The 24,979-nt window shown below is 38.8% G+C and overlaps 1 protein-coding gene across 5 annotated transcripts in view; it reads left to right on the top strand.

The window, feature by feature from the left end:
• znf827 (zinc finger protein 827) overlaps positions 1-24,979 on the top strand; it is a 70,202-nt gene that overhangs the window by 31,959 nt on the left and 13,264 nt on the right. For all 5 annotated transcript variants that reach the window (XM_084393645.1, XM_084393644.1, XM_084393646.1 and 2 more), the window contains exons 5-9: positions 3,686-3,913; positions 15,585-15,824; positions 17,317-17,371; positions 17,458-17,558; positions 24,663-24,800. In XM_084393645.1, the coding sequence (XP_084249771.1) occupies positions 3,686-3,913; positions 15,585-15,824; positions 17,317-17,371; positions 17,458-17,558; positions 24,663-24,800 (762 nt within the window). The remainder of the gene's footprint in view (positions 1-3,685; positions 3,914-15,584; positions 15,825-17,316; positions 17,372-17,457; positions 17,559-24,662; positions 24,801-24,979) is intronic.

The following is a 24,979-nucleotide window of genomic DNA, read 5'->3' as shown; positions in this document are numbered from 1 at the left end:
TGCCACCACATACACCACCCCCGCCACCACCTCGTTCACCGCCTGCACTCTTCACGTGAAGGTCACAAACTCTCCCAATGGCTCCTGACGATCTTTAGCTCATAGTCGTGTCCTGTCCCCTAACCTGACTTTACCTTCGGTGCTGTCGCAGATCCACGTCACCATTAATCAGAGTCATCGGAGTGAGGCGGTGGTCAACGCGTGTAGATTGATGAGAAGCGTCAGCGCTGTTGTGGATGGTGTATGTACTCGGATTTGGGGTGGGGGGAGATCAGATGACTGCTGAGGGGAGTGTGGTAGAGACAGAAGGGGTGAGTGATCACTGCTGATCTGTAAGGGAGATGAAAGGAGGAACAGTGAGAGAGGGAGGGAGGTAAAAGAAGGGGCAGGCCCTTAAGTGGAAAAGACTGACAGAACAGGAGACAATAGTGTGATATGAAGATCAGTACAGTAAATGTAGAGTGTGTGTTAATGAAAGATTTAAAAACATGGAGATTGCGTGTGTGTGTGTGTGTGTGGTCCTGGTATTCCCTACGTTATGGGCACAAAGATGGCAAGTAATATCTGAAATCCTTGTCTTTGTGGGGAATTTTTTTGGTCTCCAAGAGGAAAACAGCTTATAATTCATACTAAGTGATGTTTTTTGAAAATCTAAAAATGCATAACGTCTTCTGTGATGGGCAGGTTTAGGTGAAGGGTTAGGGGATAGAATATATTATTTGCACATTATAAAAATCAGTGTCTATGGAATGAAAAGCCAACGTGTGTGTGTGTGTGTGTGTGTATAGTACATGAAATCAGCTACATTGTGCACTGTAAAAAATTTCTAACCCTCCCAAATCAAAAATACAAGTGACCGATAACATCTAAATTTTTCAATTGGCCCAAGTGAAAATCTGTAAATTTAATTTTATAATTTTCTGAATTTCACTTGGGCCAATTGAAAAATTTTGATGTTATCGGTCACTTGAAATTTTTGATTTGGGAGGGTTAGAATTTTTTTACAGTGTGGTGACCAGCCAACAACGACCCTTTTTACATTTCCAAGGTTCTCAAAAGCGGAAGTCGTCATATTTGGGTAAACTTGGTGAGCGGAATATAAAAATATAAAATCCATGACAGCATTTCTTTGACTTTCCAAAAGAGGAAAATATATTGAGAGACGGATTACATTGGTCATAAGAGACAAAGATGTCAAATTTGCCATCACTCCCTCAGCCGTTGTATTAGAAACAGTCACGCAGCAGCAATCTGAGATGTCTGGCATACGCCACCAAATAGTAAATTATTCATTTACATTACAAATAGTTACATTTGCTCTGATTATGATCACCTGTAACCACGATACACTGGTGTGCCTCAAACCATCATATTAATCAATGCTAAAGAGCTGAGCAGAAGCCCAACTCACACAATTACCCAAGCAATATTCTTGCAGCCTTCCATACTGCACCTTTAACAATTAAATAATGTTTTAATTTATACATAAAAATACTAAATGGTTTGTGAGAGGGTTAGATATTGGGGTACGGTTAAAGTAGGGAATAGTGTTGTGGAAAAATGTCTTCTTTTTCTTGCAAATGAAGCTCAAGAGGCAGAATTCCAGATGTCAAAATAAGATTTATGAACAAAGCAACATATCCGAGATGATGGCTTTTTCTTATCTGTTACCAACTGTAACCAACTGACTTAATTCTCTGGCAAGATTCACCCCTCCTGTTTCATACAATTAAGTCTTTCATCTCTCGCCTTTTTCACTAATTGTGGAAGCCTGCCAATTGATGGTCAACCCTTTATCAGAAGCAAGATACAGCATTTTCCAAGGACAATCTACTCCCTCCCAGAGGCGAGACGCCTCCACATGACATGACATTATGTCACCTCATAATAATGGTTTTATTCTTTCACAGCCACCTGTGGTTTACTCAAAATCCCCCACTAAGCAGAAACTGCTCAATGGCCACATGAACTTCTCAGATACGCTTGATCTTTGTCACAGTCACATAGACCATGAGGACTAAAAACACATCTGGCGTTTATAGTATACAAACTAGTTCTACAATTGTTTTCTATAGGATAAATAAAATATTTAATAAATAGAAAGTATCATCAGCTCAGTATAAAAACAATAGAAGTCGAAGGAAAGTCCCCACGAAGATACAAAACAAGCATGTGCGTGTTTGTGGTTGTGTTGTGTTGTGGGGAACAAATGTCCCTAAAAGGATATTAAAACCTGAAATCACCTGCGTTGTGGGTACCAGCCAACAATATCCACAAGGAAAACGTTTAATGAATTTACTAAATCATGTTTGAATTAAAATCGAAATCAGAAACAAATAGGAGTCTGCACAGGCGCACACCTAGTCATATTGCAAATTCAAAGGCTTTTAGTCTGATCCATTGTGCACTTTCACCTTTTTCTATGCACCATGAACACTTTCTGGTTTATCGCAGTGCACATTTTGTACCGTAACCCTTCACTTGAACTCATTTGACCTGGATCTTTGATGTTTGATTGTTCCTTGTACAGGTATTTTGCATAATAGGTGTGTGGATTTCATTGTTTTCCCCCCTAAACCCAACTGTTGAAATGAAATGAAATTTTGATCTTCACCAAAGATGCATTTAATTGATAGTCTGTTTTACTGCATTTTTTGATCAAATTATGCAGCCTTGGTGAGCATAAAAGAAACATTAAAAATAAAGATTAAAAACATTTAAAAATTCTTATGGACTATAGACTTTTGAACGGTAGTGCATGGTTTTAGCATGGAAGAAATGTATTACTTTTGTTTGTTTTTTTGTTAAAAAGAAAATTGCAAAAAGGTTAGCAATAATGTTAGGGAAAGAAAATATCATTAGATGAGTATAAAAACAAAAGAAGTCATTGGATTCATTAACAAAAAAATAAGTGAGTCAGAAAGAACCAATGGCCTGTGTTCTGTTCTTGGCACTGATAAGAGTGGGCTCCATGTCTTAATATTAATTATTCATTAAAGCCTGATTAGAAATGGCCCACTTTTATAGCATATTGAGTGAGAAAAGAAATGTGTCTTACTTTCATCTAAACTGGCCAGAAAACTAGAAGAAATATATCACTACTAATCATTTTCTTTACAATTACAGACAGTCAGCTTAAACACACTGTTAGATGCCCCCACTGTTCATAGTCCATATTCATTTTAAAAATGCCTGGAAAATTGTTTCTGCTGGGCCTATTCTAGATCATGTCCATGAAATCCGAAAAGACAATGTATCCTATTGCTTCTTAATCTATTTATCTTGTCTTCTCACAAGGTATCCTTTCTGAGAAGCTAAAGACAGACTGCTAAAAAGGATTATTAATGCAAGCAAATATAAATAAGAACCTTAAAATCATCTTCTGCATTGATGCTTAAACGTGACTAACTAATAAATGACAATGGTCAGATAACTTGTTTTAAATGGTAAGTTGCCCAAAAAATGAAATGTCTGTCATAATTTTTTTTTTTACCCTCATATTGTTCCAAACCTGTATGGTTTCATTTCTACCACAGAACACACTTTTTGGGTCTGTTCTTTACAAAACGCTATCAGAAGACATGGAATATAGTCACGTTTTTGGATGATATCCTTTAACCATTCACATTAAAATATCAACAAAAACATGGGCGTAGTTCTCAAAACCCTTTTTTTTGCCCCACAGCAGCGAACCAGAAGGAGGCCCTAAAGGGTTCATTCTATGTCAAGGAGGAGCCCCAGGCGGAAGAGCCCCTGAGCTCTCAGAGAGGACCCAGCTACAGCTTCTGCCAAGAAGGACCCCCAGGGGCCATCAAGCAGCAAGAGGAGGGGAGCCCGATGTTGGGCAAGAGCATCCTACTCAGCCAGGACATCAACGTCAAAGTGGCTTCTGAACTGCTTATGAAGCTCTCAGGTCAGCAGATGCATATTGGTTCATGTGCTCATATGTGTGTATTTTCAGGCATGCTTTATCAGTGGTTGAATTCACAAATACTGTTGAGGAAACTCAAAGGCCAGAGGATTGAGTGAGTGGGTGTGTGTAAGAGATGTGTGTGCTTTACATTCTCTGTATATTTCCTTTGACACATTGCTTAGGTCATATTTACAATAACCTTAATGCAACAGTACAACAAAGGTTATAGAATAATAATGTAAAATTATGTAAAACACTGTCAGGTCATCATTAAATCCTGCATTCGTTTAAATTTGCTCTTGTTTGTCGGTAAATTTTGTCTTTAGTTTGTATTTCTTTCTTTCTTTCTTTCTTTCTTTCTTTCTTTCTTTCTTTCTTTCTTTCTTTCTTTCTTTCTTTCTTTCTTTCTTTCTTTCTTTCTTTCTTTCTTTCTTTCTTTCTTTCTTTTCCTCCCTCTCTGACTTGCTGCTGTCCATTCCACTCATGTTTTCTGGGCAGAAGGAAGAGGGTCAATTCCTTTTCATGTTGTTCAGTCAATGTGCTTTTTATCCTGGTCAGTCCTCTGCCAAAATAAACCCATTGATTGCTGTTTTGGGCCGCTGGTCCAATCTTTATTTGAACTCTACAATACAAGGGGATTGAAAAAAAAGTTCAGGACTAAAAAGTAGTTTGTTGTCACATACACTTTGTGTATAAATGTGGTTGAAATGGACTCTGGAAGATGGAAATTTTGGAGTGATTATTTGTGGAAAAAATACTTTATTGATAACAAAGTACAGAGAGGGTAGTGTGATAGAACATGGTAGCGTTGCCAGCCATAATTAAACATGCGTCACTCACATGAGTACTGTGTCAGACCATATGTACCACTAAGCCACAGCTCCAAAAAGTTAAGTGCTATTTAATTTTTTTATATTACTTTGAGCTGGGTTAAAAAATGGTAAAAACTGGAGACCTAATTCCTATCAGAAATCAATTTTGAGAAATTCTGTAGCCACTGTTTTGCCTTTGTACCGCAGAGTAATCAATAACAGAAAATGTAGATGTTTCAGGAATCATATGAGTGACTCCATGAATCAGAATCCAGAATTGAGTCATGAGAGATTCCCTCACCTAATATTCTTAAAATCAACATGATTTTTTCCCCCTGTTGTGACATAAATTTGAGTAAAACCTCAAATCTTGCCAGTGTACACATCATCAGAGAAAAGATGTCTTTACAAGGAGGGAGGGATGTTAAATGGATAGTTCACCCAAAATTGAAAATTACCCCATTATTTACTCACCCTTAAGACATCCTAGGTGTATATGACTATCTTCTTTCAGACGAACACAATCGGAGTTATATTAAAAAATATCATTGCTCTTCCAAGCTTTATAATGGTAGTGAATGGCGGTCCTTGTTTTTATGTCCAAAAAAGTGCATCCATTCATCATGAAAGTAATCCATACAACTCCAGGGGGTTAATAAAGGCCATCTGAAGTAAAGAAAAAAATAAAATAATAATAATAATATGCAATGATGAGTCATTTATAATAAACAATATAATTGTGTGCAATATTCAATAAAAACTGACCATTTTTAAGTATTTGTAATTAACCACATCTTCCTTTTTTGTGTAACCCTATAGTTCTTTATCATCAGGTCTTGAGAAACAATAATTGTGAGATCACAGAGGTGGGGTTTTAGATGTGATTGCAAGGTAATAAAAGGGCTTGAGAAAGAGAGAAACAAACAGAAACTGAGTGAGAAAAGCTCTTGCCAGAGAGAGAGAGAGAGAGAGAGAGATCTAGAGTAGTCCATTACAGAGGATGATAGGGAGTGATTCACTCTAAAGCAGCGTATTTTTGACGGGCACCACACACCAGCTGCTGCTGCTCCCTCCCCATGATGCCTTACACTTCAGCGTGACTCAGCCGTGCCAAGAAAGAGCTGGTTTTAACACGTGTGCTTCCTGACTGCACAGCCCCAGGTCACGTTTCCCCTGAGAGTGAGTGAAAGTGTGCACAGGAACTAGAGAACCGGGCATATACGAGTATGGAAAACACTAAGACGTGAGAAAGCGAGAGAGTACGCTTCACTCACGTTGTTTTTGAGCATTATGTGTGTGCGTAAAAGCTCATTGAGAGGTCTCCGTGACTTCCCACATTAGAACTACTACGAGCGAGAGCCTCTTACCCGCTCACCCCACCTCCAGGATGTGTTTCCTCAGCCTCTCTCTCTCTCTCCGTCTCCAGAGGCCAGGAACAGGGACCAATTAGCCTGTTTGTTGTCAAGCTGAAGCGGTTTTACACGACATGGCCTCACAGATCTCTCTCAGCGCAGCCACAACGGCATGCAGACATGCAACCAAGTGGATCTAAATAGCTGCGCTCCGCTAGCTGCAGGCTGGGGATCAATGCCATGGAAACAATGACATCGTCTGTGGTCTTGTGTGTGTGATGCAGTGGTGCAGTCTTGAGAGGTCATTTAGGGGAAGGTCATCTCCGTCTGGCTCATTTGCTCTTAAGCACACTGCTCTGCTGATGTCTCAGCAACCCCCTCACTCTTCTTAAGGCCATCTAGCTTGGCTTTACGTGAAATGCAATGGGGGTTGTGTACTGTAGTGGTTGTGTATAGCTTCACTTGACACTGTTGTGCAAATCTCCGCAAACTTAGGCTGCGCATTCAACTCACTGCGCTCACTAAGTGTTTATACTTGACTTGCTCGCCATTGCATTGTTCTAAAAACAACAGACGGCAATGTAGAATGTCAGCTGAAACTGCAGCGAGAAGTAGAACTTTACATTTAGCTTCCCTGGCACGATATTACCAAATGAAACCTGTTTCAATATTTTAGAGGTCAACTAAACAAAGTATATTTTTTAAATTCAAATTACATTTTAACATTCACACCAAGGACTATAATTATAACGATGAAGATATACCGGTAGTTCTAAAAACCATTCTAAATATAAAAGAAGACAGCAGGTATTTACACTAAGTGCAAATAGCGATAGATCATATTTACACTGTAAAAATAGGAGTAGATACTATTTGCACCTCAGTTTTGTTGTACATTAAACGGTATGCAATAATAACAGTGTAAATTATTATTTTTATTAAAATTATTAAATGGATACTGCCTGATTGGGACAATAAAGCCCTCCCTACACCTAATCCTAACCGATAAACACTTTTTTTTCAATTATTAGACACACGGTAGACACTTTATTTCAAATATTTTCTTCATTTTTATTTAAAATAAGTGCTTTTCTGATCTGTTATGTGATGGGGAAAGCAAATGAGTACAAATTAGAACAAATTAGTACTATGTGGTCATGCTTCAACTAAAACAAGAGAACGAGAACGAAAACAGCATGCCAAGCGAAAGAATGAATTAGGACAACATGGCCATGATTTAACTAAAACGAGGGAACAAATTCATGGCCATAATATCTGTTTTTTCTTCCATGGTTTCCTCCGTACTCCTGTGTTTTGATTGTGAAATTTCTTGTTCTTTGTGAAGATTTTTTTTTAGTTAGCTTAGGTTTTGCAAGCTAACTGCTCTGCATTCTAGCTTAGCACACTGTCTGCTGATCAGCCTACTACCTTAGTCTTTACCCTACATAACTCAATGACACATTTTTATACATATTCATTTTTGTTTGATACCTATCTGTATTACAAATGGCTACCCACTGGGGTCCAATGTATTAATCCATGCTACAACAACAGGCGGACCAAATCAAAGCCGCTTTAAGGCAAGCCTCCCAAGGTTAGCAAAAAAAGCATAACACTGGTAAGCAGAATTATTTTTAAATAAATGTCAATGGAATAGAGGCTTAACTATGCTGCTTTTGTGGGGGAAAAGCTTATCATTTAATTAATCAACAGCCTATTGCCAAATCTTCAACATGTTTAACATTAAACATACATTTTGGATTGATCTATTTTTTAAATTTACTTTGGAAAGGAATGCTGTTTAATAAGAGAAATCACAGACAATTTTGCAACATTAGGATTCAGTTTATGGCACTTCTCATTCCTTTTATGGTATCTGCAAACATCGCACAACAGAAATTCAATGATGTCAAGGCTGCAATGTGATTTTCAAGGCACAAAACCTTCACAAAACGTATTCCCAGGTTGCTCCAAGGGGATTGGTCACGTGTTAAGGTCATGGTCGCATCATCTGAAAGGTGGACCCTGGTTGACTTGTAGTGATTAACAAAAAATGAGGAGAAAGTTAAAGTGGATTTGAATGGAAGCACTGACAAGACATTAGTAATTATTTATTTTATTTTTTTATACAGTGTGATAACAGGGGGGTAACAGTGTAGATAGCAGCTTTCCCATTTTGAGGTGTTGCATCACACGCAAAAAAAAGTAGGTCACCTCCCCCACCCACCCCCCATTAAAACCAGTTAACAATGTGTCGACTTCTCCCACATCTGTTTGATGGTAGCTGTTTGCATCCTGGGGCTAATTACCACTGCCGTGTTAGTCCCTCTGCACTGATGGTTCCTGGGTTTCAACAGATGGACCATGATGTGGTGCTGCACCGGGGGGGGGCACACAGGACCTTAGAGAAGACTGCCATCCTCATCCTCCACAACGCAACCTGTATTTGTCCCTACGGGTAGAGATACATACAATTGCAGCTTTTTCTCAAGGGAATTGTTTCTTGACCTGGTCATCTCTTCATCTTTTCTGCCAGGTTCTTGGCCTTTGTTATTATACCGAAAGCCAATTAGAGGCATCATACAGAGCTCAGGAGTAAAACAACAGTAGCCTTGCCATCTAGAGATACTGCGGAAGGCTGATGAGTGGCCTTGACCTCACAAATCCAACCTCAAAATTGGAATTAGTTGAGCTGGAATCCAATGAGCTGAAATTTAGAACTGATTACTCAAGAAATGTATTTTGACAGCGACATTTTTTTAGCATTGGAAAATGCAGCATCTAAGAGTGTAGTTTGAAAAACATCTTATTGATGAGTCCATAGGGTCTCAAATAGTGGAATGCCATCAGGATGACCCTGCACATTTGCACAGTATATTGTCTATTTTATTATTGTGCAAAAATAGTAAACAGACAAAAACTGAGACGATCAACAAAAAGGTGAAATAACTGAAAAACTCTGGATGCAGCACTGTTTTGACCAGGACATCAATAATGAAACCAGACAGAGCAGTTCAATTGCTTCTAAATAGACAGGGAAAGTTTAAAGATTACATTTAATTATTAGGTATTAGTGTGTTTGAATTGGATTGCAAAACTTATAAATGTGCACGTGTTTTTTTCAGGGCTCTTCCATTACAAAGAGCCAGTCAAAAGATGAGATCATTTTTTGTCAGAAATACAGGAATATTGATATTAGTTAGAATATGCCACTATGAAAGATCTCATATTGACCAATGCTGAAAAGATTTGTAATTGACCAATGCTGAAATATGTTTAGGGTGATCATTGATGGTGACTAGGTGGTACCTGTATGGTGGTACTTGACCTGAAAAGTTTCAGAACCTCTGGACTAGTTGATTTAAAGGAAGTTGTGGCATGAAACGCTGAAAAAAAAGACTTTCGTTTGCATGTATAGTTAATTAATTATTAAGAAATGGCATAGGTTGGAATGCAAAAACATATAATAACTCTCTAACAGAGTAACTGACAAATATTCAACCTTGGCTAGATTTAGCCCATAATAGTCCTCTCAAAACATGAATACCTACGGATTATGCTTAATAATAAAACATTGTTTACAGCAGGTGATTGGAAATCCAACAGTAATTATAATGACATTTATTGTTGAAGGTTGAATTTCTTGGTTTTGTTACAAAAGTTGTGCTTTGAGGATATATAAAAAAGATGCATTTAGTGACACAATGTCTTAAAGAGGCTTTTACCATACAAATTGTCAAACATCTAACTAGCATAACAAACTATTTCCAAATTCATCACTTGAACCATGACCGTTAAATGCTCCATACCAAAAAAAGAAGAAAACACCTCAAACAATTGACTACTTGGTTGTTGGATCATGACTGGTAGACCACTTTTACCCATCCCCAGCTTAAAAGATTACCCCACATTTTACGACTGCAAAAAGACAGTCTTGTCACCATCTTGAGTGAAGATACACCTCCACATGAAATGAAACCACTGTGAAGCCTGCACAACCATTTGACCATTTCCTGCATCACGCACAACCCGGCATCCATCCAGTAGCCTCTTCAGGGGCATGTGGAGCACTGGTTCTCTCTTGCTTTCTCTCTCCGGCTGAGCTGAGGTGATTGTTGCATCATGATGTGTTGAATTATTGAGAGGCTGTTCGGCCGCTGGTCTGGGATCAGCTCTCCCTTGTCTCTTTGCGGGTTGCGGTTGCTCTGGACCTCTTTGAAGCGACTGAACTTTTCACCTCGTGTCTAAGCAGGTCATCCTTTCCGTCGGGCTAGAGGAGACGTAGTGCAGAATGACAACCTCATTCTCTATCCTCCTCCACCTCCGTCTCACCCTCTCAGTCTCTTTCTTCCTCTTTAACTCTCGTTTTTTCTTTTCTTTTCTGTGTCTTGCACCTCTGATGCTTCATCGACTAGCCAAATAATCTGCCTTAAAGGCCAGTGGTACTGTAAAATGGAATAAATGTAAAGACGCAATCTTTCCAAGAATAAAATGCCTAATTGACTTCACTTGTCAAACATTGTAACCAATCCCGATGTTCTATCTTTGTTTCAACTACTTCATCACGATTCCACCCCCTTTCCCTATTTGCATCTCTTCTGTGTGCATCAATTTCCTTTCTCTCTCTCACGGTCTCATCTCCAAATTCATATTCTCAGGCTACTGTACAGTGCATCAAAGTGCATGTGACAAGTGGGGTTTGCATGTGTTGAATGACTAATGCTTTGAGGCTGTCAGATTGTTTAGTATGCCAAATGGATGCGGTGCCAACGATGGTTGATTCATGCCTTCATTGTCTAAATGAGGGTGATGAAGTTTGCGCCGCATGTCTTTGTCACCAACCTTCATCGCTTTTTTATATGACGCCTCTGAAATGTTTGATGTAGAAATACTGGTGGGTGAAAAAAGACACATTATATAATTATAGGTAGTTGACATGAAATCCTTTTTCTAGTTTACATGTCCTGTGGTGTGACAGCTAAATGCTGTCTAAAGCTATTTTTAGCAGCATTTTCCTAATTTTCCTTTTCCTAATTTTATTGATAACTTTTATTATACATGCAGTTTGCTTGAGCCCAAATTAACCGAGAAACTGCATGTAAAAATTAACAATGAAGTATTATTTAAAATGAGTAATAGCAAAAAGCTGACTTAAAGGAAATTGTAACAGTCTTGTTCGGTTTTGTTGTTGTTGTTTTTTTTTTCGTTCTGCTCCCTGTTCTGCTCTACCTGAGTTCTGTTTGCTAGTTAGTTTCTTTAGTGACTGATTACATTCACCTGTGATTCATTTAGTTCCTTTGTTAACTGTGTACCGGTATTTAAGGCCTTTAGTCCAATTTACTTTGTACGGTATTGTTTGTGTTTGTGTGGTAATGTTATATGAGATTGATTCCTGTATTCTCCTGGGTGTTTCCAAGGAAAGACTTTGTTATTGAATTTCCTGCGTCGTGCGATCATTGCCTTGAACGTGACAGAAATGTGAAGTCATATTAATTTGAACCTAACGTTTTGATGCTGATTAAAAATAAAAAAAATCCAGTGAAGGTTTTACATCAACTACAGACAGTTTAGAACGGCATCAGTAGAAACTACAGTTTAGATTTTGCAATGTATTGATGACTTTAGGGGGGTGACCAATATGGCAATATGACCAAATTCGTATTTGAGTAATTGTATATCATTATAGCAATATTATTATTTTTTTTTTTTTAAATAAAAAAGAAGCAAATTACAAACAATACAGTAAAACAAAGATGCAAATAAAATAAAAAGTACTTTTTCAGGTATAATAGGACTATCAGTTCCACTACTACAGAAATGTAATAAAATACTAGTCTTCACTCCATGAATTAATATACAATGATTCTTATTAAAGCTACAAAAGTTATTCAGTCAAGAGCAGTAATTGATTTTCCCTTGGTCTTCTGTTGTTAAGGACACAGACAGCAGCAGTAGGTACAATATATTAGGCTGCTTGTATTAATTTATCCTTCTCCCACCTTTCGTTGTCAGAGACAGGAAATCATGCATTTACATACGCATTCTTTAAACCTATTATGCGTAAGCCTACAATGCGCGTGGTCATGTAAATGCATTAAACCATTTTCCTTTATCGGCGTCATAAATGGCTTAAGCATAAACCGATTGACACAGCTAGATTTTTGCCCATTACCCTGATTTCTCCTGGCATGTAAACACCTTAACCTGCACTCTTTTGGCTTATTGAAGTGCGCATCTGTGATATGTAACACGAAAGCATCCTTTATTCAGATTCAAGCGCATATTGCACACTCCGACTTTTTCTTGACCCAAGAAATAAAATAAAATGTGTTCTCATCCCGCGCAACCAAAAGAGATGAGGAGTACAGTTGTTGAAACTGCAAACATCCGTGGAGAATATGAGTTTTGGAGGTTTTCAAGGCTCTATTTAACACCAATTTCGTTGTGATGTCGCTACCGGGGAATAAGCACATGAGCAGCCGAACTCAACAGGTCTGTAGCACATGTGCTAACCACTTGTCCACAGAATCGATGTGTCTGTGTTCTCTATTTGTTTTCCATGAATCTGTACTGGGTGTAAGACTGTCAGAGCTCACAGGAGAGATTTATCAGGCGGGAATCTTTGATAGACCAGATGGCTTAACAGATAGTTGACACTGGTCAGCCTTGGTTTAACCTCCCTGCACTAGTGCGCTTTCAGTGTGTGTTTGTTTGTTTGTATTTTCCTTTCTGGATTTGCACATTTATTTACTCATGATAATTTTGCATATCTAACACACTGGCTATTTTAGATGCTTTCAAAACACTGCCGATTCGGGTTGTGCTCTCTCCCTCTTAATGACCCGCTTTCTACATCACTCTTTCTACGTACAGTACATGTGTACAAATGCATTTGAAAGCAGTTACTGACGTCACTGAACCCAGTTCGAGAGTGCATTGCTGTATGTGTGTGTGTTGTGAGACTGCGTGTCCCCTAAATGACCCCGGCCCTCAATCTGGCTCCAGGCACTTTATTAAGGGATTAACGGGCTAGTGGTTGTCAGTGTCCCCGTGTGCCATTGCCTCCTCCAGCTCCTGACACCTGGGCACACTACTGATCCCCCCCACACACACACACACACAAACCCATACACACTCTTGCACACGCTCAGACACAGTAAACATACAGTGTACTCACTCACTATCTAGGTCAGAGCCAGACAACTACACTCCGACAGACCCTGCCCAATAACACTCGCTGTTAACGGGAGGGGTGGAGGTCACCCGGCCTACCCACAATCTCTTGCTCCCTCGTCTCCAGCCAGACAAATTTCGTATGATTATGCCCCCTCGGCCTCCCTCCCCAGCTGTCTAATCGAGCGTGGTCAACCCTGAGAAGCATATGCCATCTACCGCTCAGCTGTACACACTGTCAGACGTCTGATCTGATAAGGAGAACAGGCTAAACGTTTTTCTACCCTCCTTTTTTCTGATTCGAAAGCAGGGAGCAGACCTCTTTGTTTTTTCTATATCAGAAAGGCTGAGTGAGTTTACAAGAGCTGGTTTTGATTAAAAGAACTGTGGAGTTCCTATGAGCTCACTGACTGTCTGTCTTGTTTGCCCTGTCGTGGTGCTTGCATGTTTTTTTTTTTTTGGCTAACCATAGAACATTCTTGAAACCTTTAGAAGTTTGTAAATATGCTGACAGGTTCAACCCTCATTGTCGTGTTCTGCTTGAAACCACTGCACTTTATGCCTTCAAATGTACAAAAACAAAACACAAAGCACCAGGTATCCAGGTTTTTTTTGGATTGGCAGTACGTATCTTTTTTTTTTTTTTTTTTTAAGAGATGGACAAGGAATTGATTGTATTTGAAGGAGATACTTTGTTTTGTTGTTCTCTTTCTTTTTGGCTTTGGCTTAGCCTTGAGCAGTGAGTAAGAAAAAAACATTCTGAGTCATTTTGACCAGATTTTAAACCCCCTTTTTTAAGCCAAATTATAGACATCTGCTTCTACTTGACCCGCCTTTGGTAAAAGCTTTATCTCAATGATGCCCTTGTCTCTGTAGCAGTTTAAAAATCAAATGAGTCACAAAGCGGACAACCAGGCTCAAATTTAAATATGTTGCACATGACAGTGGTTTGATGTATATGCTTCCTTTGGCCAGGGGGCTTAATTGTTACAAAATCTTGCTTCTTGGTTTAGCACAATGCAGAAAATGTGGGTGATTACCAGGACATTGCTATGCTATTGCCAGGGTGTTTACTGGCCCAATTAAAGAGAACCTAGTTATGGCACAGGTCCTTCCTTAATTGTATGTCTATAGGAATTTCTATGGGATATTTCATCACACAATGACAGAGAAATTATGAACACATGCAAAAACAAGAGATAACCAATTAAATAGTAATAACTGATTATGTTGTAGTCAATGTACGCTTTTTCATGCGAGCTTAGTAAAATAAAACCTGTGGTCACACTTTAGATTAGGGCCCAATTCTCACTATAAACGAACTATTAACTATGACATTTACCTCAATAATTGCCTAATTACTGCTTATTAATAGTTAGTAAGGTAGTTGTTAAGTTTAGGTATTGGGTAGGATTAAGGGATGTAGAATATGGTCATTCAGAATAAGGCATTAATATGTGCTTTATAAGTACTAATAATCAGCCCATATCTTATTAATATGCATGCTAATAAGCAACTAGCTAATAGTGAGAATTTGACCGTAAACTAAAGTGTTACCAAACCTGTTGTTTTCCTTTTTTGCCAAATATTTTATCAGATAAATACCTTAACCAAGTTTAGTGTTTTGTTCTTGTTTATTTTTTTATTTTTTTGTCCCATCCATTGATGAGGATTGATTATTGATAATATTTCAAAAACCACTGCATGTCGGGTCAATTTGACCCACTTTATGCATTCTTTGTGCATCTGTTTTCAACATTGATTTTAATATATGTTTCTTGAGTTCCGAGTCATCATATTAGAATGATTTTTGAAGGATCAGGTGACACCGAAGACTAAGACATTAAGAGTAATGATGCTGAAAACTCAGCTATCACTGGAATAAATTACATCTTCAAATATACTACAATAGAAAACGGAAACTAAAATAAATAAATATTATCACCTGTGGTGGATCGGCTGCAATTTCATGGGATTGTGTTGCTCTTTGTTTTTCTCAGTCTCATTCAAAATGACTTGAGACCTCAGTGGTAACTTTTTGCAAGGAGCATCCAGAGGCATCCAAGCACCTTATGTCCGATCTCGCCTCAGGACTGCCACTGACTATCACATGCGCAAATGACACCACTCTGCACCAGTGATGCAGTTGCCAAATATAGGCTACTCATTGTTCTGCCACTTCTGCAAAAAGCTTTCATTACTTGAATTCTTTGTCTGAAGCTGAAGTTTAACAATTTTGTTTGTTGAAATCTCTTAGCATGCAATACTAATTAGGTCAGTGTTATGATGGTCATTTGCAAATGGAATAACATTCTTTTTAATTTGCGTTTTCAGAGAATAACAAAGACGCTTGCATCCAGAATGTCATAGTGAAGGCGGAGCCTATGGAAGTGGACCCGCCCCTAGAATTGGCCCCACCCTCCTCTCATCTGCTGGGCTTTGGCACTTCAGGGGCATGTGAAAAGAAGGAACCAATGGTCAACCTCCCAGATCCCTTGCCCCGCCCCCAAAATGACCTCTTCTCCCAAGACATATCAGTCAAAATGGCCTCTGAGCTGCTTTTCAAATTGTCTGGTAAGTCTCTATGAAAGAAGAAACAGGGTGGACTGTACGTTTTAAAAAGAGCTCTCTGCAGCAACAGTCTTCATGTTTTCTTCTTCATCGTCTTCTCTGATTGCTGCACTGACACACTAGAGAGTAGAGGGATATTTGTGGTGTTAAATGATGGCAGGATTGAGCTTTTCTTCGAAGAGCGTTCTGAGGATTAGCAGAGACAAACCTGCCCCCAGCGCTCCTCGCTGCCAGCTACGGCTCTCTTTAAATGCCATCTAGCACCTCAGAAGCCGATCACAAAAAACTCATATATATATTTACATGCACAAACCTCACACGCACGGCATTCGCACCCTACCACCTCCCCCCCCCCCACCCCATGGGAGTGGTGTGTAGCTGCACAGTGTGTATGTATAACCCCTCAACCCTCGACTCACTCAGATTGTTCTCAAACATTCTGGCTCAAGCACACTCGGTTGCACACACTTCCCTTGTCTCTCTCTTTCTCTCTCTCTCTCTCTCTCTCTCTCTCCCTCTTGCTCCTGTGCAGCATCGTCATGGCAACGCAGAGAGCCCTTCCATCCTCTGTGAGCCGTGTGACCGAGAGGGTGTCAGGGAGAGGGGGCTTAGGAAGTGCCACCCAGGGAGCAAGGTCATTACCAGACCACCAGAAGAGAGAAAGACAGGCAGATAGACAGACAGACATGAGATACTGTTCTCTTTTGCCCTCTGTCTTTTGATATTTTAAATGCAGTTTGTCTTTTTAAAACCTAACCACTGCAATCCCTGCTGAAAAGACTGTCAAAAAATCAGTATGCATATTCAAAAAAAAAAATCTAAACATCCTTAAAACAAAATAAAAAAATGTTTTGAGTAAAATTGTGTGATATACTAAGACTTCTTTTCAGATAATCTTAAATATATTGAGTTCTGAAAAAAATAAATAATAATAATTACACCCCACTAAGTTAAACCAAGAAAAAAAAAACTGTTGGAAATGAGAATTCAATATATGTTCTGAATATATTTATGCAGTTTCAAGTAAATGTATCTTGTTTTGAAGATGTTTCTATTTTTACTGGAAAACAGGAATTTTATACTGGTCTAGCTGGTTGACAATATAAAATCAACTGAAATTGTGACTATAAAATAAAATTTGTTTTATTATAAAAGTATTGAAATCATTGAATTTATTAGCAGCTTTTGACTTTTATCAAATAAAAAATTAACAAATAAATTGTATATATAAAAAATATATATATATTTTATAGCAATATTGGTGAAACTGGATGTTGGTCTGCCAGCAAAAACATAGATTTTTTTTTATTTTTTTTCATCAGGGATGGATAATTGGTCAGCTTTATTAATGAATAGTTCTACTAAAATAAAAAATAAAAAAACATTTATTAAAGAAAATTACCATATTCACACCTACTAGTGGTAAATCATTTTTTTAAGTACAACATTACAAAACTGGTTCTGAGTTTAATTCCATTGTGTTTTTCTTTTTCAGAAAAAGTAAGTAAAGCAAACGAAAACAAAGACAATGCATCATTCGGCATACACAGGTAGGTTTACTGTTGAGCGCGTGTTATGCTTCCGGAATTTAGCTTTGTACATTTAGTGAATCTAATTGTAGCTTGTGATTTTACAGCCCTTTCCTAGACGACCGCTTTAGACAATCACCTTACAGCGCGCGCTCCAAGAGCTCTTCCCCAGCTGAAGCCGGATCTTCAAGCAGGGTTGCCCAGCAAGGTAAGAACCTCTGCTCCAAAACCAGCCAAGAACCTTACCTTACTCACATTCAGCATACATAATTGACACCTAGTGACCGGTCATAAATATTTCTTACTGCCCATAAGGGCTTTGTTCTAGGAATTAACCACCAGGGTGGTTCCCATAGGAACATTTTCCTGGTTGCATTCGCACCGCCAGTAGGAACTGTGAAGTGACGTAAGCCGCGCTTGTTGTTGTGATTTTTATTTTGACGGCGCGGCGGACCTTTATTTTGACGGCGCTGAGAACGCATGTGCCTGAGCACACAGCGCTCCGATTCTCCATTAGTTTATGATCTGTTTAATCCGTTATTAGATAGATCTGTTACACAAAGGAAGTAGACAGAATATGAAAAAGTATTAGCGTTTGCCGTGTGGCTGATGTCCAATATGTCGCTAGCTGAGCAGAAATACATAATCATGTTTGGCTTGGTCCCCTCAAAGTTGCGTTGGATTTTCTCCTTAGCGTAAAGGTTAAGAGGCCCATCTGTCACTGTTTTTCATGTTCGTAGAATTAGTTTCTGGAGTAAATAAATAGGCTATAATCTGTGGGTGTACACAGCTTTTTTTAAATTTCTAAACGCCAATCAGCATACACTAATTTCACTGGTAGTTACTATAGTTCTGGTTTAGACCCTACTCTGAAGTAGGAAGCTAGGAGCTAATTTTGTTCCTCCAAAAGGAGGTCCTACAACTAAAATCGTTCCTAGTTCCTCCGGGTACTTCTGCAAATAGTTCCAGGAACTATGAAAAGGTTCCTCCGGTGCGAAAGCCCCTCGTGACACTGTATATTTTATTATTTTGAACCATGTTTTTATATTTGTTAGGATTGTTAGGGTTTGTTGGGATAATTTCAGTGTTTCCTATGCATATTTATGACTGTAAAAATGTTCAAGTTCAGGGAAGATGAAGGCGGGAACCAGCAAACGGTCAACGTAAATCTTTAATCACAAAATAAACTTGACAACAAAACGAAAGTAAAGCGCCAGCCCCTCACGAACGACCTCCGCATAAACTAAAACAAAACAACGACATAAAGTCCAGGCCTGGTCTTCCGCTGTCATCACTCCTTTTTCATCCTTCCGGAGCTCCTCCGTGGGACTCGAGACCGACTCCATTGCCGCGGCTCTCGGCCCTTCACTGCTTGCCACAATAACAAACATTGCATGACAAATGACATATATTCCTAATATGTTTTGGAGCCTTAGTGTGAAGAATATTCAACAACTTCTGGAGAATAAAACTCCAGACAATAATTCTGATTCAATAATTCCACTCAGGTAAAAGCAAAATAAACAAAACATCAATATCACAACATGTTTTTAGTAAAATTTGTATGTGTCTGGCTTCACCGATTTGTACAGTTTGATGTAGGCCCTATATAATTTTTAAAGCTACTGTCCATTAACAAGTCATTTTTATGTGGATTTGGTCCTCATTTTGGACCATGCTCACATGTACATATATCTATGTACAAGCCGCCCCTCTCATCTAATGCGAGGCTACAGAGGCCCCTCGTGCTCCCACCCAGCTTTGAGAGCGCTGCACTGGGCAGCTGGCACTCCCTGCCTCCCTCTACTGGCCCCTCTGGCAAAGGGTAATTAGTTTGCGCTCGCCTGGCCCGATTCCCTACACCAGTTAATGAAAAAATGATTGGGTTTTTCGTGTCCAGGGTGCGTGAAAGTTAATTCACTACACACTCAGACATGCGTTCATTCTTGCGCGCAGACACAAAGCAGACGTACACAAATCACATAAGAGCGGCTCTGACCCATGCCCATCTTTTTTCATCTCTCTTTTTTCCTTATAATTCTTTCTGTTAGCCTACTCCATCTTTCTTTGGCGTTTTCATTGCTAAGAGTCTTAACACCTTATGACCCAGTGTGGGTAGTAGCTCCCACTCCTTAGTTAAGACAAAGAGCTCTAATTTTTTATTTTTAACAGCACAATCCGTGGTCGAAAAATAATGAATTGCTCTAAAATAGTTTTGTGTTTATGCCAAAGATAAACTTAATCAGTGTTTGTTTGTGTGTGTCTGTATGGCCAATATAATCATTTTTGTATAAAAATGGCCTTTATGTTGCACTTATATGCATCAGATGAAAATCATTGTCTGCTTTTACATCTTAATTTGATATTTTTCACTTAATTGCATGGGTATACTTAAGTTCAGTGGGTCTGTGTCATTGTGTGTGTGTGTTTGTGCGTAACAATGCTCTTCTATCCTTGCCTCTTGCCCCAAGTCATCTTCAGCATCACTGCGGAGGCTGTCTCATCTCTCTCTAATAACATTAATTAAATCATTAACCACTTCAAGGCATTGATGTAGATGCTGTAGTGTCTCAATTAAGCGCCAATGCCTTAATTTTTTTGTTACAGGATCGTGAATTCTGTACATTTGACCCCAAACATTTTGCTAACCTGCATCCAGCTGGCTGAACGAGGAGCTAGCTGGATAGTTGATTATATTATCATTTACTCACCCAGAACAGATATTTTAAAGAATGTCTATGTCAATACTATGAAAGTCAGTGGGATCCAAAACAACAATTTGGACCCCATTGAATTTCATTATATGGAGAAAAACATTTGAAACATTATTATCTTATATAATTATATTATACATTAAGTGTCTTGTTTCAAAATACACTACTGTGCGAAAGTTTTGTATCTGCATGATTTTTGTAATGTTTTTGAAATTTGTCTATTATGTTCACTAAGGCTGCAGTAAAAAAACAGTAAAATATTTTTTTGCAGGATTTACTGATAAACAGAAAGACCAGCATTTCTTTTAAATAGAAATCGTTGTAACGTAAAAAAAAAGAAAAAAAAACCTTTTGGTCCATTTAATGCATCCTTGCAAAATAAGAATATTAATTTCTTTAAAGAAAAGGGTAACACTTTATGTTAGGGTGACGCAGTTAAACGTTACTACATGTACTACATTATGCATAATTACAAGTAACTAACCCTAATCCAAACCCTAACCCAAACTGTAACTCTATAGTAAGTACTATAGTAAGTACATGTAGTTAATTAATATTACTCAGTACTTAGTCTTACTGAACCCAGACTTTTAAATGGTAAGATATCTTTGTTTTCTGCAGAAAGTCATTCAGGTTTGTGAAGACATGAGGGTGAATAAATGACGCTTTTAATTTTTGGGGGAACTAATGGTTTGAGCTTTTTAAGAAACCCGGTTGTCACCTGCGTTCCAAAAACACATATATTGGCTCCCAGCAATGCTGGTATTTTCAACAGGGAAGTAGGGAAATGAATCAACAACAAGAAAATGAAGGTATTAGGTGAGAGTCATAAGCATTGCACAGGCATCCGTTCGCTCATGTCCCCCCACTGAGGCATTGTGGGAAGGTGCCATCTTTTCCCTGGCAGCCCCCAGGCTCTGTGTCACACCAGAGCTGTCAGCATCACATCACGCCGCACTGCCGCTTGGTGGAACTTGAGTCAGACGCACAGGTTCATATGAGCGGTGTGACTCAGTGGAACCGTGGGCCCCGGGGTGATGATGCTGATTCAGTGCCCTGTGTCTGATTGTGTGTTGCCTTTTCTAAACTCGCTCATAGATTGAAGCAGAGGGCAAAACACCCACTGTAGTTTTAATTAAAGCTCTTATGCAGTGCAGGTCAGCGCGGGGGACGGCTGGGAGACGGCACACACATGGCATCGTTATTTAATTATGCAGTTTAGCGATGCTAATTCATGCTGGTAATGTGGCAATACTAATCAAGTTGAATCTTTAAGATTGAAATATGGTCAAAACATCATCCGGTAATATTAAGTTTGATATCAACAAGTGCTCAAAGGTGTCAGGAGATGAAAATATAAATTATGCACAAATTTTAATCCTTTTGTAATTTATTGTATGACTTTCTTCCATTTGTGGAACATAAAAGAAGATATTGTGAAAAATATCTGTGACCACCGTTAATTGGACCCTGATGTTTTTCAAAATATACCCTATACCATTTAAAAGTTTGGGATCTGTTAAGATTTTTTTAATGTGTTTGAAAATGTCTTATGCTCAGCAACGCTACATTTATTTGATTAAAAAGACAATAAAAAAGTAATATTGTGATCAAATTTTCTATTTTATCTCTTATGCAGTGCAGGTCAGCGAGGGGGACCCTCATTTTGTTCCAAACCTGTATGGCTTTCTTCCTTTCTTGGAACACAAAAGAAGATATGTTGAGAAATATCTGTGACCACTGTTGATTGGAAGTACCTTCTTTTGTGTCACACAGAAAAAGAAAGTCATACAGGTTTGGAACGACAAGAGAGTGAGTAAATGATGACCGAATTTTTCCACTTTTGGGTGAACTATCCCTTTAAGTCAAATGAGGAAAAGAAAATAAATCTCTTAAATATCTGTTTTCTTCTAGTCAGCAGTGAAATTAAATGGAGAGCAAATGGTGAATGTAAAGTCTATTTCTCTGATTTAACTTCTGATATAAAAATATACCTGTATTATGTATTCTCACTATAGAGTTATCAGAGCTATCAGGATATCAGATTTTCACTACGTGATTATTGTGGTCAAAAGAATTCACGATAACACAATTACCGGTATATTTATAGAAATTAATTAAATAAAGCAATCTAACTATGTTGACTAGTTGAACTATTCTCAACTAACTTCTGTATTCTGTAAAACATGTTGCATTGCTTTTGGTTCAGGTCTTGTGTACTTTTACTCAAGATGCCTTCAAAGGAGCAAGCAAAGATGTCCATCGCATATGCAGATTGATTGATTTTTCTTCTTTTCGATAACATATTTGAATTGAATAAAAGGCCAACAATAAAAAGAACTAGCTAGTTAAGCTGATTACCTTACATGTCCATAGATATCGCCGTCAACGCTTTCTCAGACAAGTGGATGTAATGAGACCTGCTTTTCTATTTGTTCATGTGATGTTCGTCATAAAGCCTATTAATCACACTGAAAACACGAGTATAGGGAGGCATAGATAGAGCTTATAACCAATCTGGAATATTTTTTTTCTAATGTAGGTAGTCTCGCTTTCACCTTTGTGGCAGCAGTAGCTACACACTGCAATGGTGTCGTCTTTTTTCTTCAAATATTTCTCATCAGATTCTTTCAAGGCCAAATGATCTGAGCTATACTATTCACATTGCTATACAAGTGCTATACTTTTACTGTATATCAACAATTGTCTCATTTGTGTCTTTTTATTTCACCTAAGGAATTTTAGAAATTGTTACTTATTTGAAACATAACTGAGAACTCCATTGATCTATGAAAGAGTAGCGTCTGAGCAATAAAGGTTTATTCTGTGACATAATTTTCCTACTTTTCCTCTGTTGGCTTAAAACTGAAGTAAAGTGCCTCCTTTTTCAGAGGTAATTAATACATCAGCAGTAAAATCGAGCAGGCAAGCAAGACATCACTTATCCTTATGTCTTTTAAAATAATGATGGATTTCAGAACTTAACATAGGATAGATGGCTTACATTAGTTTTAACGGGTTCTCTAGGACCAATAAAAACCTTGGCATCTCTGTGCATGATAACAATGAAATTGACACCCTGACATTAGATTGCCCTGTAGACGTATTTATCTGAGACGTGTCTTTCAACCAAGATCGGTGTGAGGAGTAAAGGGGCACTTTTAGCATCGTTCCCTGTGACTTCTTGAGGAAACGTGCCAGCAAGTCAGACAACCCCTCCCATTGGGCCACTTTGAGACACTATTCCCGTCAGAACTTTTGGTTTGGTTTCTGGCATATACGAGCAGCCCCATGAAAATGTCCTTCAGGTCTTGCGTCCAAGGCCAGTGCATCTGCTCTTTAATTGCCACCATTAAATCCTCTCTGATATGCCAAAAAAATGCCGTTTCTCCCCAACCACTTGCCCCCCTTTTCCTCGCCGTGCCCCCATCAATCCAGAGGCTGCATTGCTTATGACAGCATTTGTAAAAAATGTGCCTATTTATGAGCAAACCACAAGTCCAAAGGGACGGGGCACACACCCGCTGCATATCCAAAAGCCCCTTGCATGTTTATTGAAGAGATCAGAATGCTGCGGTACATGAAGAACTTAAAAACCCTTGAGTCATTGATATGACCTACAAACCCAAAACATGCATCTCTGAATACCTTGACATGATTCAAGACCCTTTTTGTTGTAAATCGCAGACTTTTAAAAAAAATAAGTATACATATTTCTGTTTTGTTTTGACTGTAAAGAAACATTGCTTAACATTTGGCATCCTCTCTGCCTCTCATTCCATACAGAATAATGGCCAGGCAGGCGTTCATATTGCACCAGACATTATTTGAAGGGGCTGTGTTGCATGATGACGGAATTTCTCTTCGGTTTATATATTTATTTATCTATTCATTTATTTATCTCTCTCTCCCTCCTTCCAGGGAGAGAAAAGGTGTGGCGCTGCATTTTAATTTGACGCCGAGCCAACCACCTTCATCAGAAGGTTAATACAGCTGGTCTCCTCCACTTGTGTGGCATGCTCTCTCTCTCTCTCTCTCTTTCTCTCTCTCTCTCTTTCTCCCCCTCTCTCGCTCTTCTAATGAAAGGTGAAAAAGGAGCACACAGTCCAATGTCAAGATAAAAAAAACACCTTGTTGGCTCCCTGATCTGGATGTATAGACTCATCAACATATTATCCAACACAGTGGCAGAACACACACTGACCTCTTGCCAACCTCGTTGTCTCTTGGTTTCTCGGTTGTATCTGCAATTACTAGTCCCCATTTCTCACAAGAGTAGGATATTTCAAGAATTTCAGACAAATTCAAAAGGAAGTAAGTGTCCTCGTATAGCATGTGTATTGTGATCTCTAGAGCAATCACTGCTACAATGTCTCGAGCAATTTTATCTACAACATTGTAAGATTTCAAACTGGAATGAGACCAAATAAATCGCTTAAGAAGTATCACCAGAGCAATAGTCTAAACTGGAACACAGGGAGTGCAGACAAGCAGAGCGATACAGTGAAACATCCCAGTGCTGTTGGACTAGATTTGAGAACCAGAACTAAATGTTGGATTTTATCTGATTTTTTTATTTTTTATTTGTATGTATGCAGATCCAGACAAGGTGGGTAGTGAGCCAGGAAATGGACTCACCCAATGGAGACTCAATGAACAGCTCTTTCCCTGCCCTGTATGTGGCAAAGTGTTTGGTCGCCAACAGACTCTCTCCAGGCATCTCTCCCTACACACAGGTGAGAATTCATGCTCACAAACAACGTTCGACCAATTTGGCTAAGCCGATTAACGAACTATACCAGCTACATTTTTCTGGTCCACCATCTATTGGCGCTTTTCCACTGCATGGTACGGTATGGCTCGGCTCGATACGGCACGCTTTGGCGCTTTTCCACTGCATGGTATGGTACGGCTC

Source organism: Rutilus rutilus (assembly GCF_951802725.1).
Source record: "Rutilus rutilus genome assembly, chromosome: 2".
Classification (NCBI taxonomy): Eukaryota; Metazoa; Chordata; class Actinopteri; order Cypriniformes; family Leuciscidae; genus Rutilus; species Rutilus rutilus.
Note: the sequence above shows the minus strand (reverse complement) of the source record. Positions and strands in the feature narration are given on the sequence as shown.